At 37.1% G+C, this 18992-nt stretch overlaps 1 protein-coding gene across 3 annotated transcripts in view; it reads left to right on the top strand.

Annotated features, from left to right (window-relative positions):
- The window catches only part of ncam2 (neural cell adhesion molecule 2), a 243869-nt gene that overhangs the window by 174342 nt on the left and 50535 nt on the right, over positions 1 to 18992 (top strand). For all 3 annotated transcript variants that reach the window (XM_017695315.2, XM_017695316.2, XM_017695318.2), the window contains exons 4-6: positions 6937 to 7080; positions 8070 to 8204; positions 17329 to 17446. In XM_017695315.2, coding sequence (XP_017550804.1) covers positions 6937 to 7080; positions 8070 to 8204; positions 17329 to 17446 — 397 coding nt within the window. The remainder of the gene's footprint in view (positions 1 to 6936; positions 7081 to 8069; positions 8205 to 17328; positions 17447 to 18992) is intronic.

Here is an 18992-nt window from a genome sequence, read left to right on the forward strand (position 1 = left end):
TGTCAATCTAGAGAAAGTATCTTTGCTAGTTACCAATAGCTTAGAGAAAAAGACAGTCCTGAGCTCAGATACTGCTAGAAGTCACTGCAGACACCAAGAGAAAAAGAAACAGAGTTGAACGCAGAACTCTGTGCCATTCAATGCAATACAATAACAATAATATACAAAACAATAAGATACAATACAGAGTGCAGTACAATAAAAATAAGTGCAGCTTATAATTCAGTGCTCATATAAGTGCTGTGTAAAGAGATGAGTCTTCAGTCTACGTTTGAAGACAGCAAGAGACTCTGCTGTTCGGACAGCCAGTGGGACATCATTCCACCACCTGGGCTCCAGTATAGAGAACATTCTCGACTCTTGTCTTCCGTATCACTAGTATCTGACATGTTCTCATTATCCATTTTCTGTCACACAAATGCCCCCCCCCCCACATACAAACAAACAAACAAAAAACCAAACAAACAAACAAACAAAAAAAGCTAACTCTGCTATTGCCGGTCCCAAGCCCGGATAACAAGAGAGGATGGGTGAGCGAGATCTTAAAGTAACTAGACACAAATATATTACAAAAATTAGTAAATAAAAAAATAAGTAAATAAATGTGTTTATGAGAGGAAAGGGGGAGTCACCAACATTAATCAACATGGTCATTCTGTGAGAGTCATGAATGTTCTCTCAACCTGAAAGTTTTTCTGATGGTGGCGCTACAGTAAAGGTCCTATCCATCATCACCAAAACAAGACTCGTGGTGATTAATGTTGAGAAGTAAATTTGAGAAGATTTGTATGAAAAATTCAAGATAAATTAATTCTAATTTAAAGGTTTGGCCTGATGGTGGCGCTAGAGGACAGGTCAACTCACTGATTTTCAAGGGGTTATTTATGTATTCAACAAACAAACGAAGTGCCTGTCACACAAATGTGGTCAACAATATTCTGTAAATCATTTTCTCGAGGTAAATATCCCTGGGGTCAGATTGACCCCAAGGACCAAATTTGTTATTATATTTGAGGATGATAGGAGGGTTAATTGAATAACTTCATCTGCTAATTCTGTTATAAAACCCAACCTTGTAACTTTCAGTCCTGTTGATGACATTCTACAGATTTACTTGAAATGTATGTTTTAAAGAAAAACTTTCAGTCTGTAATTTAGGTATTTTGTTATTTTTTGTAATATTCCAAATATTTTATAGGAGTGAATGTGCTGAGAATGTTGAACTTTTCTATAACTTATAATGGACTCATGAAAAATGACTTGAAATGTTAGAGTCACATATTAAATGTAAAAAAAATAACAATTTGAGCATTTGAATGATGACATTTTGAGGTAAAGTGCTTCAAGATTATAATTGACTGGAACAGCCAAAGTACTACTTTCTAAGTGAAGGAAATGTATTAATGTTTTAGGTTATCCATCCATAAACACATGTTATGAAGGATGCTTTACATACATATTTGCAAATGCAATAGTACTGGGCCTCCAATCCAATAGTGGCACCTATTGCTAAAGTGTGCCCTCCATTTCAAGTTTCCTTAGCACACACATTTTTCATTTGACTTAAACTCAGTTTTTAGTGCATGGTGAGGATTTTCTCTGCTTGTCAGAGGAGGCAGCTCAGTTGTCATAGAGCAGGAGTTTCGAACTGGTCCATGCTGTCTTTGCCTAGGGAGCTTGATAAGAGACCTGGTTAAATTCTGTGGGTAGCCCATCAGAAAGCTAGGTTGCAAAGCCAGTCAGCAGCAATGCTCCTATAGGCCTGGTGCCAGAAAGAGAGCCTTTTACATCACACCACATGTTGCATTCTGCATACAGAGCAGGCTCCCAGGGAACAAGGCTTCCTGGAGAGCCCGGTTCTTCAGAGCAGCAGAGGCATTGTCAGAACCCGTACCCTCACATCTGCACTGCGAGATCCATCAAGTCCTGCAGCTTTCAACCAACGGTGCTGCCAGATACTATGTACCTGGCAGATTCCCTATCATTTTACATCAAAAGTCTGCAGTCTATTTGTTCCATTTCTAAGGGCAAAGCAATATTACAGGAGTCCTTTGATGAATATTTGAATTTCATTTAAAAAAAAAAATTCTTAAATGACAAAATCAAAAAAGGTATGACTAAATATACATGTGCATCTTTGACGTTTGAGTTATTTAAAAATAAATCACAGATCATCGCAGATTTAAATAAATAAATCAATAAATAAATTAATTTTTTTTTTTTTTTTTTTTTTTTTTTTTTTAAATCGCCCAACTTCTTAAGCACAGTTTATACAATGAATGGCAACCATTGAGAAGCAGTTTTCAGTTTGGGAATTGCTGTAACATTATCTTGCTATTCATCTATTCAGTAGGGTGGCACAACAATTCATTAGTTCAAGCAGACAGAAGTATATTTATATACATCATTCTTTTTAAAAGCCAACTGCCTCAGTCATTCAAAAAGGATGGATAATCTTTCGTCAAGATTTAAGAGTTAAATCTCTATACAAGATCATACTGGAGCTGATGGTGTGAACGTTTTAGGCTCTGATGTGAAACATGTTGGCTTGTTAAGGTAACACTGAGAACAAAGATCTTTTCTAACTACAGATTTTATGATTAGCCTAGCAGCACATTATTTTAGACTTCGCAGGTGTGTCTGTGGCATGTTAAGACCATTTTCACAGTAATGTAAGCAAAGTAAAATAGGCCCTGAGCGACCAGTTTATTAGGTACCTTCTTATAAACTTTGAAGGTATCTACGCTATACCTACCTGGTCCACCCTAGTCATGAAAGATGGTTCTTCAAAGTGGTTAGTTCAAGTTCAGTAAAATCGATAGCTTCTAAGAAGACTAGCCATTCAGCTTATTTGCTTATTTGGATAGCCATACTATTTGCCTGTACAGTTTTATTTCCACCACATGCAGTTAAAAAACAGTAGTTTAAATAGATTTTTATTAAAATTATTTGAATTTTGCTTGAATTTCACAAGGTAGACTTATATATATATATATATTATATATGCTTATATTATAAGCAGCAAATCACACTAATGCCACAGCACACTGGCACTGCCACTATAAAAAAATGGCATCAAATTGGAAACATGCACTAATTTACACATTTCGTTTTATGGATAATTTCTTGAATTAATTTTCATGTAAATTTTGAACTATTTTAAGATCAAATCCATGCATACAGGGGTTTAAGAAATGAAGTCCCAGTTATTGCATCTTTGTACCAAGTGATGACATTCAGTGTCCAGTAATCTAGCCCATGGTAAATGTTCCCATGCCTTCAATGAAGAAAACCAACAGTGGCAATATAGAAAAGCTGTAGAAAGAATGGAAGCACAAAAAATATAAAGCTCTTCTTCCTCAAGCAGATAAATAGTCAGGCTTTACATGTTGTCCAACTGGTGCAATCTCTGCCTTCTAGTCTAGGAATATTCTTTTCAAGCACACAATACAGAAAAACTTTGATCTCAAATTGTTGTAATTCTCCTCCAATTTATTCCCGAATGCCTTATAGCGAGGCATCTGTTCTTACATGGCTGAGCTATAAAGCAATTCAGGCCTATATTGATGCAAATTGTGTTCTGGCACAGGGATGCTACTAGCTCTGCTCTGATGGAAAGACATTATGCATGTTATGTAAACTTAAAAAGCATTGCTTCTCCACTACACAGTACCTTAAAAAAAGTGGGCCATTGAAACGGATAGTTGTGTTCTGAATGAATAGATTAGATAACATCCAACGGCTTTGACATAGAAAGCTTTACAATAAAGCAAAAAGGGGTGTGTCTCATCCAAAGACCTTCGACAAATCTGTTGATGTAAACCTGAATGTAATTCTTTTGCCAATGAGACAGCCAAGGCACGCGACAGGAGAGCGGGAGAGCTTTAGGAGGCAAGACAGAAGAGAAAGGACATGCTGAAGAGAGAAAGAAAGAAAAGGGGGGCAATTATATGAAGACTATGGATGAATGACATTTTCAGTGTGGCTGCGGAACGCATTAAGCAGGGACGACTGTTATCCAGCCTTGTTCACTGGTACAAATGTGAAATGAATAGCAAAGGCAGATGCAGATAAACAGGAATAAAAATGAGGATAATGCCAAAGATCTCCAGAGTGAAATATTAAAAGTTCAATTTTAAAATAAAATAATAAAAAAAAAAAAAAATGATTGATACAACGGCATTCGATGAGGGGGAAACGCTGCAGAGAAAGCTCCTTGTGCGATGCAAGGGTTTGAGGCCTTTTTGAGGAACCTTTATGATAAAGACCTTAATTTTAGACATTATGGTGATATATTATTCCTCATTAGACATAATTAATAGCTTGCCATGAAAGGCCCAGTGATTTTGTATAAGCACTTCTGCTCTTCTGACTTTGTAGCAAGCCTGGCATTTGCTGATGCCCTGCAAGAAACTGCATTTTGAGCAGAGGAAGCGTGTAAACAGACGTGACTCACAGATCAATACTCACAGCTGATGTGCTGATGAGGGACAGATGAAGTTTTTTTTTTATCCTCTTAAGGCATTTCTCCTTTTGATGGAGAGAAGCTCATGTTTACCACAGCTTCCCACACAAACAGCCTGCGCCACATCTTAGTATGGCCAGAATCAGTTTTAATGGGATATTTCAATTAATACCAAGTTGTGTAACTGTGAATAATTGTAGACAAAGTGCTAACAAGAATGAGTCATCTTCACTGGAGCCAGAAAAAAAAAAAGAAAAGTCGACAATCTGGCCCATGTTCAGTGGCTGGAATGAGTAAAGAGTAGTAGCAGTGTCTGCACTTTGATTTTGGCAAGTTACTTATTATTCTGGATCAAAGTCTGAACTTGTTCAGATATGAAGGAGCAGGAGCACTGACTATGACGAAATATCAAACCAGAGTTTGAAAACTTTGTGCGGGTCATCAGTAATATTTTCTCACTGATCCTCTTTTCACATAACACTCGCCAATAAACATCTCAAACAACTGCTAGCTGCTGGTGTTTCAGGATATTTAATGTGTATCGAACAGCTGGACGCTGAAGTCATTCTATAAGTGTGGGTGCCCGTCAGGTCTGTACATTGTATCTTACACTATTGTATTTTCATTTGTAGTACTGTGCAAAAGTCAGAGATCACACATCATTTATATTCCAGTCAAAGTTCCAGTCAAAACAGCCATAATGTACAGGTTTTGTTATCCAGTATCAGGAAAAAGGCAGAAGACATTCATATTTTCAACATTTAGCGTATTTACTCTTTGCTTTTATTTCAACTTCCATTCTTTTCAGACTTGCTTTCAATATTTTCATAGAAATTATTATTTCTATTATTATATATTTTTACATATTTTTCCTTGGTTGCATTTTCTGCTTCTTACAATTCAAGTAATCCTAAACACATTCAGTGATGCTGAGGCTCCATTGGACAGTCTGTTGTTGGGAGAAACAGCAGATTAATTTTGCATATTTTCTACACTTCCTTTCAGGTGGTTTTGAGTTGTCTTTACAGTGTAAAGATGGATAAATACCTGGACTTTTTCAGATCTGAAGGAAAAAAAATGAAGCTTGATTTTCTCCTCTCTCTCAAAGATGAAAGCTTTAATTGTTGTTTCTATGACTGACAGTTTTGGTGGTTCCAGTTCTTGGATGATTGTTACCATTTACTCTAGAATTTTCTCTATAGTCCCATTTTCTCTATACTTTTGAATGTTTTGAACTCCAGTTTTGGAAACTCCCACCCCTTATCTTACTTTGACTTTTCTTTTCCTTATGAAAGAAGATTTATTTGTATGTAATCTTATCAGCAGTCTTTCCTGAAAAATATATAACTTGTACCCAACTGCTGTTATGACTAGAAATTAAAAAGTGGTCTCTGATTTTTGCACAGCACTGTTTCTTAACGCATGTTCTACCAAGTAGCATAGCACTACCAAGAAGGCTAGCACTAGCAAAATACATGGTAACTTTTAAACTGCGCTTTGCAAAAAAAAAAAAAAAAAAAAAAAAACACACATGCATGTGTATCTTTATATTGTGTAAAAATTTAATGATGCATACCTTTTTTTTTTTTTTTTTTTTTTTTTTTTTTTACATTCACTTACTGTGGCATGCACACATCCCCTGGGCCCACGACGACAACCGCAAGACAATGCCCAGATGAAACCCTGCAAATACAGTGAAGACAAAATCCGTTAGGGAGTGGAGGATAATGTGCAAGTCCCAAGGCCCGTCTCCTGGGCACCGCCTTCCTGCCACTTCTCACGGCTGTCAATTTGTCAGTTTTGTTAGATCACATTCTTTACATAAAGAAATACAAATGATTAACAGAGAAGAGCAGAATAAATGGCAGAAATAGCCACAGGTTATTCATGAGAGGTATGTAAAAGTAAATACTTCAAGAGGAGCCTTCAATTTAAAACCTTTACATTGTGTGAAGATTTAAAGCTTTGAAAAAATTCTTCTTAGATCTTATTTCAAGCATGATTGGGGTGGATGGGACACCAAATAAATGATGTAGGGCTAATATTTATACTGAGAAATACAACAATATGTATCATGACGCAGTCATAAAATGCCTAAGCATATTGGGTAAGTCTCATTGTAAAAACCGACCAACTACATGTTTGATTAATAAGTGTGTATCTTTAATCCAGTCTAACTAAATTTAGTGCACCTCACTATGTGAAATATTAAAAACAAATGACTAGTCATGTTTTTTGTAAGCATTTAAATGTGGCACTACTTTGTCCGTTTCAATGCATCTTTTTTTATAACATCAGATAAATAACACATGAAAGCTTCTTGATATTACCTCTAATCTCACTCATAATAATAACAACGATTTACTGTTTTCCCATGTGACGGACATTTATGAAGGATCATTTAACCCTTCCACAAAACCTTTACATCAAACACGTTGACTGTGCCTAATACTCCCCTCCATCTTTCTCAGAGAAGCTAACCTTCAGGGACGTGCCGTCACCTCAGGAGTTTCGTCAGGGTGATGTGGCTGAAGTGGTGTGTGATGTCACCAGCTCTCCTGTGCCAGTGGTTGCGTGGTACTACAACAACATTGAGATCACTGAGGACACAGAGAGTGAGTTTCTGTTTAAGGACTTACTATGGGAAACTTCTCTGAAAGTTTTGCATAGCTTAAGAAGTGATTTAAAAATCAATAACTGAGAAAAAAAATGTTCCACCAGAAAGGACTTTTGAAGGTGATTTCTGTAGCGCAATAATTAAGTTTAACTTTGGAAAGCAATATATTAGAGAAGGAGACAAAAATTAAAAAAATAAAAGAGACAAGAATTTTCCTATTATGATATGAGCTGACTCACTCAAAATGATTGCTACCATAGTGGGCAAAAAAAGGCACAATTACAGATGTACAATTACAGACTGCAGTTGGCTGTTGACTGACTTGTCAGCCACCCACAGTTTATCAGCTGCTCTGGACCACTTTCAGGACCACTGTTGTTCAGATATTATTTAGGCAGTGAATTGTTCTCAGTTTAGCGATGACTGACATGGTAGTGACAGTGTAGCATAAGTGGTGCTGCTATATCAGGCATAGCGGTATTGTGAGGGACCCACCACAAAAAATATCCAGCCATGAGTGGCTTTGTCATCATAGCGCTAATGGATTGGAAACACAAATTTTAATGACAACGTATTTCTAAATATAAACCAGCAAAGTGAACCTGTACACTGTCAGAAACAAAGATACAGTGCAGGTATACTTTTTATTCACCAGTTTACAAACAATGCAAAATGTACGCTGTGTACCTGAAGTTTTTAACCAGACCAAAAGTATACATAAATGTATATGTACTCTTTTTAGAATGGTCAAAAACTGGAGACAAGACAAGGTATAGGCAGTCAATACCATTTAAAATTTAGTTGTAAAGGAAAAACGATAATTATGTTTCTTAGCTGAAAGTTCTGAAAACATACCCATAAGCGCATCAGCCCAGTGACCATTTAGTACCATTTTTCTGAGAGTGTAAGGCCTTTCTAATAAAATGGTCAGTGAATGTTGTTATGTGTGTTTTAATTAGCAATTTGTGATCCCTTCATTATTTTCAGAGTTCCAGCTCCTGCCTAACAACAACCTGCAGGTCCAACGAGTGACTAAAGCAGATGAGGGTATATACCGCTGTGAGGCCAGAGTGGAAGCCAGGGGTGAGATTGACTTCAGGGACATCATCCTGGTAGTCAATGGTAAGTTCTGGATCATGAGGTTTTATAGTACTTTAACAGGTTTCCATATGGTCTTAAAAGGTGCCAAACAGACTTCCTTGCCATAGAAGAACCACTTCTGTTTCCCCAAGAAAGAAATACATAAATAAAACTGCTAGTGGATGGTTCTTCAGGCAGCGGTTCCAAACAAGTCCCTCAGACAGCTTCAACTCACAATTCAACGATAGAGCAAAACATGTGGAGCATTTCAACATCCCTGTGGACCAGTGAGAACCGCTGCTTTAAACTATTTATTTAAATATTGTGCAAGTTTGTAGAGCCTTTTATAAAGTTTAATCATATTCCATTCTGAGAATGGGGCATTCTGAGGTATTTTTCCCTGCTGCCAAAAGAGTTCCAGGGCATGCATGCTCATGTTGGCCACATGAAATGTATCAGCATATAGAATCAGAGCTGTGTGGCAGCTTGTTTCTAGAACTACATGAAAGATGCACAAGGCTTCATTTACAATTTAATGCACTGATTTTTTTTTCTAAGTTTCTAAGCAAGCTCACACAGTGTTATTCACATGAGTTTATTATTTTTTTGTTCAATCAAAGAAACAGCAAAACAGCACAACTGATGTGTGACTTACTCATACATTCTTATTCAATAAGGTTGTTTGTGACATTAAATAAAAAGCTACAAATTATCTGCATTGTTAGATTACGTTCTTTACATATCAAGTCTGATTTAACAGAGAAGTGCAGAAATAGCCACAGGTTATTTTTGAGAGGTATGTAAATTGAATCTTCAGTTCTTCTGCTATAGCGGTGAGTAGTGTTTGTTTATTTGAGCTTTTTTGTATGAGCCAGCAGCTACTAAATATGCAGAGCTAATTAGCCAATCTGGTCATTGTAGGCTTGTACTTTAACAGCAGCATATAATGAACAAAAAAGTTTTAAATATTAATTATTTACATGGCAATTAATTCTTAGGTAAAATTTCATGATCATGACAGATCTGAGACTGGATATACATTGGAGAGTGTTAGAAATTCTCTTCAGTTCCTGTTCAGTTTCAGTGACCACAAACAAATATTAAACCACTGTACAATTTTTTAAAGACTAGTTCACCCTGCGAGTTGTGGATATCACTTCTATATAGACTCCTACCATGCAAAAAAGTAGAGAGATCATTTCCTGTACTTTAATTTCAGTTGTCTCCCAAACTAAACAATGCACTCTGTACTACTGAACTGAAATCAATATCATAACCAAGATATTATACAGATATTTTATTTATTTATATGTGTGTATTTTATATATTTACATATTCGCACACACACACACACACACACACAATATATATATATATATATATTCAAATACCTCAAAGCTCTCTTTGAAACATTATGGTTGTGTGTTTGAAGATGAGAACAGATGAGTGGAGATGACATGGAGAGATTAGCCCCCTGGCTTCTTCATGTCTGACATGATCAGAGTGAACATAGGCCAAAGTCTTCTCAGTTCACTGCCGAAGTCTCTCTGGCTCATCTAATAATGCTGCTCAATGAGGCATGGCTGATAATCCCGTGGATATGACAACATAAATCAGACACAGACATAAAACAAACGCCAATCCACAAATGCACCCCCTAGCCCCCGGCACTGCCAAGCTAAGCATATTAGTGTGCCTGTTTGTCAGTTGCTCATTGAAAATGAATACTCGATGAATACTGACCAGCTTCATCAGAAATACTGAAGTCCAGATGTAGGTTCATGAGGAGGCACAGCAGAAAATTCACAGCATCTGAATTTAAGGTTCAGTTTACCAACTCAGCTCTGTAGCTAATTATACAGACTGCATTGAACTGCCTTCTAATTATGTTATTTTTGTGATGTGTAGAGTTTCAAAAGGTGCAGCCAAAACAGTGGACAGAATACAAGCTATTTGTGTTTATCCATCGGTGTTCTCTGTAATACCCAGCATGCATTGTGCAAAAACATACATTCGGAATTCCCCCATGGCTAGAATGAAATGTACATACATGATTGGCTCCCTAGCAGTAGTCTCAGCCTACATGTAAACGGAGCACCTGATATCTTTTGCATATTATGCTTGCCACAACTGTCAGGATTTTGTCACAGTTCCATTCTGACTGGCTATCTGGACAGGTTTGTGAATGCAGAAACAGGCGACAGCAAGGGACTGCCTGCTCTGCATGTCATGGCTGAGTGTTTTAGAGTGAGATAATAGCTTTTATGCATCATCCTGCCCCAAATGCACATAATCTGAATGTTAGGCTGGTATGACAGTTTTGTATATACAATGCATGGTTATCCAGGCAGAATGCACATTATCTGCACCTGAAAATGCCACAAAAGGCTTACTAAATTCAGCCCTGAGTCACTGTTGAAGACGGCACCATATATTTAAAATTACATAATATAAATAAATAAATAAAAATAAAAACTTTTCCTGCAGTTTCCCCTCTTCAGTTTCTGTTTCAAGTTCCCCTCTAAAATCATTGTGCAACTACACAGTCTCTTATTTTTATTCCAAACTGATTGGGACAAAGCCTGATTGGTGCTGAGAGCTGGTTTAGGCCTGTGTCAGATGCTTCACTGACCTCATCTGATGTCTTTATGCCCAATTGTGTCTCACATTAGCAGACCTGTTTCAGTTGGGCCCGCTCATCTGGGAATGAGCTCAATTAAATTATAGCCTTTGGAAAATGACTATCGATTGGCAAGAAAGTCAGCGATAATCTAGTTGGAGTTGTTTCAGCACATGACTACTAAGCCCCATGCAGTGTTTTATTCATGACTCATGCACACTGCGTGTGTGTGTGTGTGCACATTGTTATAGTAAACGTATACAATAGGAAGACTTAAAGCAGTGAATTTTAGTACAGGCTAATATTCTGAGTGCAGTCATTTTAACTTCCTTCCAGCCACTTGGTTCCTCAGTCTCTGGAACAAAGCCAAGATGCTAAGTTACACCATGGTCATTCAAAATACTTCTGACCACACTACATCACAGGTCAGCATTCAAAAGCCTAGATTGGCTTTCAAAGCCTAGTTCGGCATTACGAATGTTTGTAGTAGTCCGACATATTTAGATCAGTACACTAATGTACTTGCAAGCTATTCTTGGATGTAAATCACTGAAGACAGTGTAACTATCTAATAAAAAAAAGTAAATAAAATTGGCAGGGGTTTAATTCTGGCTGGCCTAAGGCATATCACCATTACCAACTATTGGTCAAAGCTTTTATACCTGGGCTAACTTGGTGACTATGATACTAAAGCTGCAGTATTAAGGACACCTATGCAAGGGAGCATGTTACCTTGACAATTCAATTCATGGCTTCCTTCATTTGTTTTTATTTAAAATTTAAAAAGGGGCACTGTTGCCAAAAAAATTAAAAATTGCTTAATTTGTTGTAAAAATGCCCATTTCCTCTTACAATGCTGCCACAGTCTCCAGAGTGACATTTTCTGGTTTAAAGATTAGAAAACTCCCTTCTGGTGATGCATCTCAAAGGTGGGAGGTATTTTTCAAAAATACAATTGCTTTAGGGCATAGAATTTAGGGCAGGCTGTTAAACTTAACTTTTCTTGTTAGTTGGCGTATGCAGAAATAAACCAAGAAGCCAAATATCACTATATTTATTAAGGGTGTATGACGTATTGACATCATGCATACTTGGTATTGTAGTGTGAAAATAACGATGTTAGAAAACACCAAATAAGATTTACAAAGTCATGAATTTGGTCAAATTGCTGAAGCTAAGGGATGCAATGCTGCATTACTGAACGCTACATAACACTACAAATATAATTGCTAGTATTAGGCTGGTACGCCCCTTTAACTTAATATTTCTGAATGACTAGCATTAATGCTGTGGGCACCATGCCTGCTTACACACTATGGCTTTGCATTAAGTGAAATACAATAAAAACAGCAGCAGTGATGACACGATGACTCACATCAGTGTTTAATACCTAGAGGGCTACTATGCTTTGAACAAAGCAGTGTGCTATGTTTTCTCTCCTGTCTGATGGCAGTAGACAGAGTTGATTATGAGAGAAGTGATTGAACTTGGGCTTTAACGGTGATGACCCCCATCACAGCCTCCAGCAAATCTGCAAAATAACTACAGTTTCAGAAGAGCCCACGCCACACTAATGCTTTTTATCATCCCACAGCCTACCTGCCATGATTTCTTTCTAATTTTCTCACTCAGAATCTTACATTAACAACTGATTGCATTCCCCCATCACATAACTGCCAGAAGATTGCTGAATTAATTCGGACCGGCCTGTCAGCAATTTGGACCTTCCTAATGAATGACCCATTATGTGCGTTCTGTTAAACAAATACTGTGTGCATTTACGGCATCTAATAGAGGGCGAGAAAGAGGTTTTAGTGGATCTAATATACTGCCAAGTAGAGCTGAAAGTGACCATGAATAAAACATCCCCTTAATTTAATCTTTTTACCCAAGCTCACGCTCCATTAAATTGTGTTATGTCTTTAAAGGTGCATAATTCAAAATGACGCTCATTTCAGATATCAGCGCCCCCATCCATTCTCCAACCCTAAACAGCTGGAATAGGGGAGAACAAAGGAGATGAGCTTGTGGTGTAATGATAAAATGCCAGAAAGAGCCAAATAAGAAACACTGCTGTAAAAAACTTTCATGCTGCAGTTAAAACCAAGTTTAAACCATTTTAGCAGTACTTCTTGTTACACATTGCTCTTTTTCTCCAGAACAGATGTTTGTCATTGGCAGCGTTCACATCAAGTGGCACAGATTTGACTCAGATTTGATATTTTTAGAGCTGTGCAGAAACACAAGTCAGTTCTGATCTTTGGCTACATCCGATAGCTTTCTTAATTTTTCAATGGAGAAAATTTTAAATAGAGAAAATGTTTTCACATTTCAATTTGGACCATTTATATTATATAATATATTTATATATATTATAATGGAGATTTGTTGCTGTTGGGACAACCTCATGTTTCAGTTATGTAAAGCAAAAGCCTTAATAATAAATGACCATCTTCCTAAAATATATAGCCTAGTACAGTAGTAGACATATGGCAAAATTATTGCTCAATAATAAGGTTTATGACAACTCTCCAATTACATTGTTACCACCTGGAAAAAAAATTATAATTTCACATTTTATTCTTTTCAACCATTGCAGTTTTAATACTATAAAGCTATTTAAGCTTGGCACATGCATGTTCTGCTCTAACCCAAACTATGTGCCTATGAAAATAATCTTCGCTTCATGAGCTGCTAAATTCTTTTCTTTTAATTCTTTGCTGTCAAAACATCTGCATAGATTTAGGCATGCACGTAAAAGATATGCATATGCGGATAAATTAGTGCTTGCCCATTACATGTGTAACTTATGTATACAAGGTAAATGTGGCACTTATTTCCGCACACTTAAGCCATTTCATCAGTTGTGCCCAAACCACCACTTGTTTCATCATAGTACAGCAGTTTCCTGAATTAGATGCCAAGTGGATTGTACATCATTCAGGACAGTCAAATCTGAACATTACTATGCATCATTGATGCATAAGGCCCTCATCTTTTCACTGTGGCCTATATCTTACAACAGTCGGCACGGATCATGCTTTGAACTGATCTACATGTGCAAAAGGACATGTATCTCCCTGACTCGCATTCAACTTATGTAGATGTTCTTTACCTTCCTTTAGTTTATATTCCATTCAAGCAATGTCAAAATGAGTTGTACAAACTGCTACTTTGAACTTGGGGAACAGACAGTAGACACTAAAATGAACAAGTTTACAGAAAAGAGGAAAAGAACTGTATTAATTACGAAAGGTCCAGATCAAAACGTTTCTTTGGATTACCTGCCTTGAAAAGTCCTAGAAAGGGATGCAAACTCCATTCCACAGTAGTAATATGCAGGGGATAAATGCATATGAGCTGTCTGAGGCTCCTTTAATTTTTCTTTTGCAAAATATCCTTGATGCAAACACTGAAAAGCTGTTAGTTTGATTTCTCTTGTTAAAAAATGGCACGCTTATTTGTTTACACTGCCTGTGTTCGTCTCACTCGTCCTCCAAAATGAAAGACTTGAAGCATAACCATAGTAACAGGCATTTTGATGTCGCCATAAGGTGTCTGTAACTGCACTCGATAATTATGATGAAAATTGAGTTGGAAAGACAAATAAGTCTCATGAATTACAATTAGACAGAGGTCCACTCTGTATCGGATATGTATCAGATTTCAGTGCTGTATACAAGAGACGCCCAAATCAGAATTAAAACCATCAGATTTTTTTTTACTGTCGACACAGTCTCTCCCTCTCACACACAAAAATAAATATTTTAATTATTTATTTATTTAATTAAACACACAGATGGCTCTCATATGAAGAAAGATCTGATTTGGGCAATGTTTCCTTGTAGTGTGCACAAAGGCCAAGTTCGAAGTAGGAAAAATCAGATTTATATATTTATTTGCCTTAAGGAACAGATCTGATGTTTTGAGAGCTGTGTAGACACAGGTATTTTCAAGTCAGATTGGAGCCACTTTGGATATGCTCAGATTGCAGATAAAACTGACCCAAACACTAAGCAGATTCTGTTTCATTTCTCTTGGTAGAAAGTGCTACACTTATTCGTTTTTTTGCCCATCCTCCAGAATGAAATGTTAGGTGTAGTAACATATTTTGATGACATTGCCCCAAGTCATCTGTTCCTGCAATGACATTTTCCTGTCTTTTCTGGAAATTATGGTAAAAATGGAGTGGACTGATAAAGGTCTTATGAATTTGTATCTGACTGTTCATACAGACATCACATTCCAGCCTATTTGATATGTATTGGACTCCCAAATCAAAACCAAAATTCAAGAAAAAGATCAGATTTAAACCACTTAACCTGCAGTGTGAATGTGACCTCTCATACGTGGTCCCAGATCCGATACATGTCTGATATGTGGGAGTGAAAATTGGGAAGTACAGTGCCTAACTTCTACAAAAGCTATGGCTTTTTCCCAAGCAGTGTTTTTTTTTTTTTGGTCTTTGCCTCAATCTAAGAATGCTAAGAACAGCTTAGAACTGGTCCGAGCTAATCTTTGCTATGAAGTCTGGAGCTGCTAGTTAGATTTGTTCGTCATCAATAACACTGTTGCTCAGGATATATGCATGCAGGTAACTTCAGAGCACAGGTTCATAATGCCTGACATGAGCAACTTCAACTTGCTAATATGAACCAAGGAAATGGATCTGAGCAAAAATTCACAATTAAGCAGAGAGGCTTGTAATGTGAATAACTTGTAATGTGAATAGCCCCCACTCAGTTATTGTATCCTTGTACATACTTTATACACGTGTCTCAGATCTACTTTTTACAATCATATTAAGTAAATACACTCAAGATATGTGGACATCAGTATTAGATCAGTTAAACAGTATACATTGATAAATGTTACGTAATACAAAACAAAAAAATAGAGATTTGAGTTTGCAATCAATATTATTCCAAAAATTAACTAGGATGTCACTTATTTCGACTGAGTAATTAAATACATCCCTGGCTTCAGTGACCCATTTCCTCCTTTGACAGAACGATTATGTAGGCGTTTCCTACAACCATCTTTTTGCCCTCTCCTCCATGCAGAAGTCTTTCAACTGTGCAATGTTCAAGAGGTTTCTTGCATGTACATTCCGTTTAAGACAGTTTTTCCAATGGGATTCAGATCTCTGCCATTCCATAACCCTCCATTTCTTCCAGTTAAGCCATTCCTTGGTGGATTTAATTACATGTTTAGAATCTTTATACTGTTAGAAGGTCCACTTCATCTTCAACTTTTATGGCCTCACATTCAACTCAAGCACACTCTGATATGAAACAGAATTTATAGTCACTATGATTTCAAGTTGGCCAGGCACTGAGGCGGTAAAGTAGACCCAAACTATAACATTTCCTCCACCGTGCTTTACAGTTGGAATGGGTTTCTTCTGATCAAATGCTGTTTGTGGTTTTCACTAAACCTTGCTTATAGTACAGTGGCCAAACAACTGTCTTTGACTTGTCTGTCAGTAGCACATAGTTCCCAGAAGTCCTAGTCTTTGCTGAGACATTTAGCAAAGTTTAGTCTTGTCCCAATATTCTTATTAGACCTCCCATGTAGATCAATTTTGTGCAGAATCCTTGATAGTAAATGCATGCACTTTGTCATTCGCAGTGGCAAGAGTCATCTGTTGATCCTGCAGTAAAATTCTAGGGTTCTTAGAAATTTCTTTTAGCCTCTTACGGTCTGTTTTCAGGTTAAATTTGCTGGGGCGGCCAGCCCTGGACAACTGTGCAGTGGTTTTAAAATCTCCACTTGATCTTCTGGACAGTCAAATGATTGATTTCCAATATTTTGGAAATCTTCTTAAACCCCTTCCAAGACTCATAGGTATCAACAGTCTTGTTTTTAAAAGGCCTCAGAGAGCTCTACTTGCCTAGACGTGATCCCACACACTTCAATAACAAAGAGCAAACCAGAGCAGATATCTGAGGTTTAAATAGGACCTCTTCCTCCTAAATATGTTGTAATGTTGTTCTAATCATTAGCACTGCATCTGGTGTGCCTGATGTCCAAACTTGCTGAAAAAGCCTCAACTTTTCATAAGCTTTACTTTTCTACATGACTAAAATATACACAAATAAAGTGCTGGGACAGAGTGTATTTCTTGTACTTGTGTTTTTATATCAATGCAGAGTGATCACTGTGAATAAGTGAACAGGGAGTTGATTTATTAGAATGTCAGTGCAAGTCCTATCAGGTCATCTGCACTGACCCATCAGTTGACCCTTTACTCGCCATATTACCCTTTCACAGTATAATAAACTGAGTTGGACAGGAAGTATTGATTTAAAACTGGAGAGCAGCTTATGTATTTATTCATTCTCTCTCTGCACAGTTATTCTAAGTACAATCACGTTGAGGGTGAGGATATGATTTGCAAGTAAGCAGTTAGAGTTATTTTACAACTAGACTTGGATGTAAATTTAAACTCAATACATTAGGAAGTGAAATTCAGGTCTGTAGAGGTTGTGTGTCAGTATAAGAAGGTTTTAGCCTTTTCATTTAATGTGTTTCTTTCTCCAACAGTTCCACCAGTGTTGTCTGTGCCTCAGCTGTCCTTCAATGCAACAGCAGACTACGGCGAATCTGTGACATTTACTTGCAGAGCTTATGGCTCTCCTGAACCAGATGTTACCTGGCACAGGTATAACTGACTACATGACACACTTAGTCCCTCAAATCCACACTACTTAGTGAGTAGAGGTCAAAAACAAGAACAAGAATTAATATTGACGGTCTATTAATCATTAACCAGCAAGTCTAAAATAAATGATGACATTTTATGATCATTTCATATCAACCTATTTTGCTTCTAAAATCTGATTAGTCATGCCCAAAGCCTAATTGTAAAATACCTGGTATAAGCCAACGTCTCAGTGCAGACATTAATAAAGCTATTAATTTTATAACATTAATGGCCAGAATACATTTAAAAAGTTTCTAAGAACCAATTTTGTTTGAGCAGAAGGGTGTTTATGATTATACAAGCAAAAGCTAAAAGGTTTGCAAAAAGACTGGAATATACCGTTGTTAAAAGCTCTACATACCACTCAACTTCAAGTTAAAATGAACATAAATGCCATGCCTGGGGCTAACTTTAGTGTAACTTTGTTGAGTAGAAAAGCCATCACCTTCCATCACGTTACCCTTTTTAGACACTTGTACGATTTCCTCACGGCACTGTAAAAATCATAGTCTTAGGAAGAACATCGACAAGATCACGCTCCATCTCATTGCTTGTGGATGTTTGCTTTCAATTTGGTTGTAGTATTCTACTGCCCTCCATTTAAGAAGTGCTCCAAAAAACACCACCATTATAAACCGCATGCTACATTTTTTGTTAGCCCATGCAGCAGAACCAATTGCCTATTACACCCTCAAGTGCACAACTCAATGTGACTTTAAATTAAAAAATTAAATAAAAAAATATAGATTGAAAGTATAAATTAATAAATGTTTATATAAAAAACAAGTACAAAAAAAAAGGCACAAGTAGGTCGCCATGGTCACACTGATTATGCCATATGGCTGCAGTGAAGAATCAATTTTTCTTCTCTTGGCTAAAATCAGTGGAATGAGCTCACTTTCTTTACCCATTTCTTCCTGCGATGTTCTGAGAATAAGCTCAGCCCATATGAATAAACCTTTATTCTTTACCCAGACTTCAGTGTTCTTCTATTACAGCCCAAACTTATGTGAAAACTACCCTGAAAAGGTTACACATACAAAAAAAAATTATGTCTCAAAGTAAAAGTTTTGGCAAATTAAAGCGCTGTTGGAAGACTTGGGAAAAGTGCAGAGCCATTGTGCGACAGCCTTAATGACACTTTTGGAGTGGACACATTTATTTCACCTCTAATATGTGGGCTTTGAGTGACAGGCGGCCCAACATGTTGATTACAGGCCCTCAATCACTGTAATTACCTCTGCTGAGATGGGAGCAAGTGAGATGAATCCGATCTGTGCCAAGCACTTGCACACGCTGACCTTTAATGAATGAGCCTAACCAAACCGCTAACTGAACACCGAGGCATGACAACAGCACCACCAATTATAGTATGCCTGTTGAAACCTGCCCTTTAATTTTATTTTCAATTCTTATTTTTATTTATGACAAAGTGCACATATATTGGGAATCTGAGGTGCAAATTATTTGTGAACCATTTTTGGATGCTGTTTGAGCTGCGTGT

Source organism: Pygocentrus nattereri, chromosome 6, assembly GCF_015220715.1.
Source record: "Pygocentrus nattereri isolate fPygNat1 chromosome 6, fPygNat1.pri, whole genome shotgun sequence".
Lineage (NCBI taxonomy): Eukaryota > Metazoa > Chordata > Actinopteri > Characiformes > Serrasalmidae > Pygocentrus > Pygocentrus nattereri.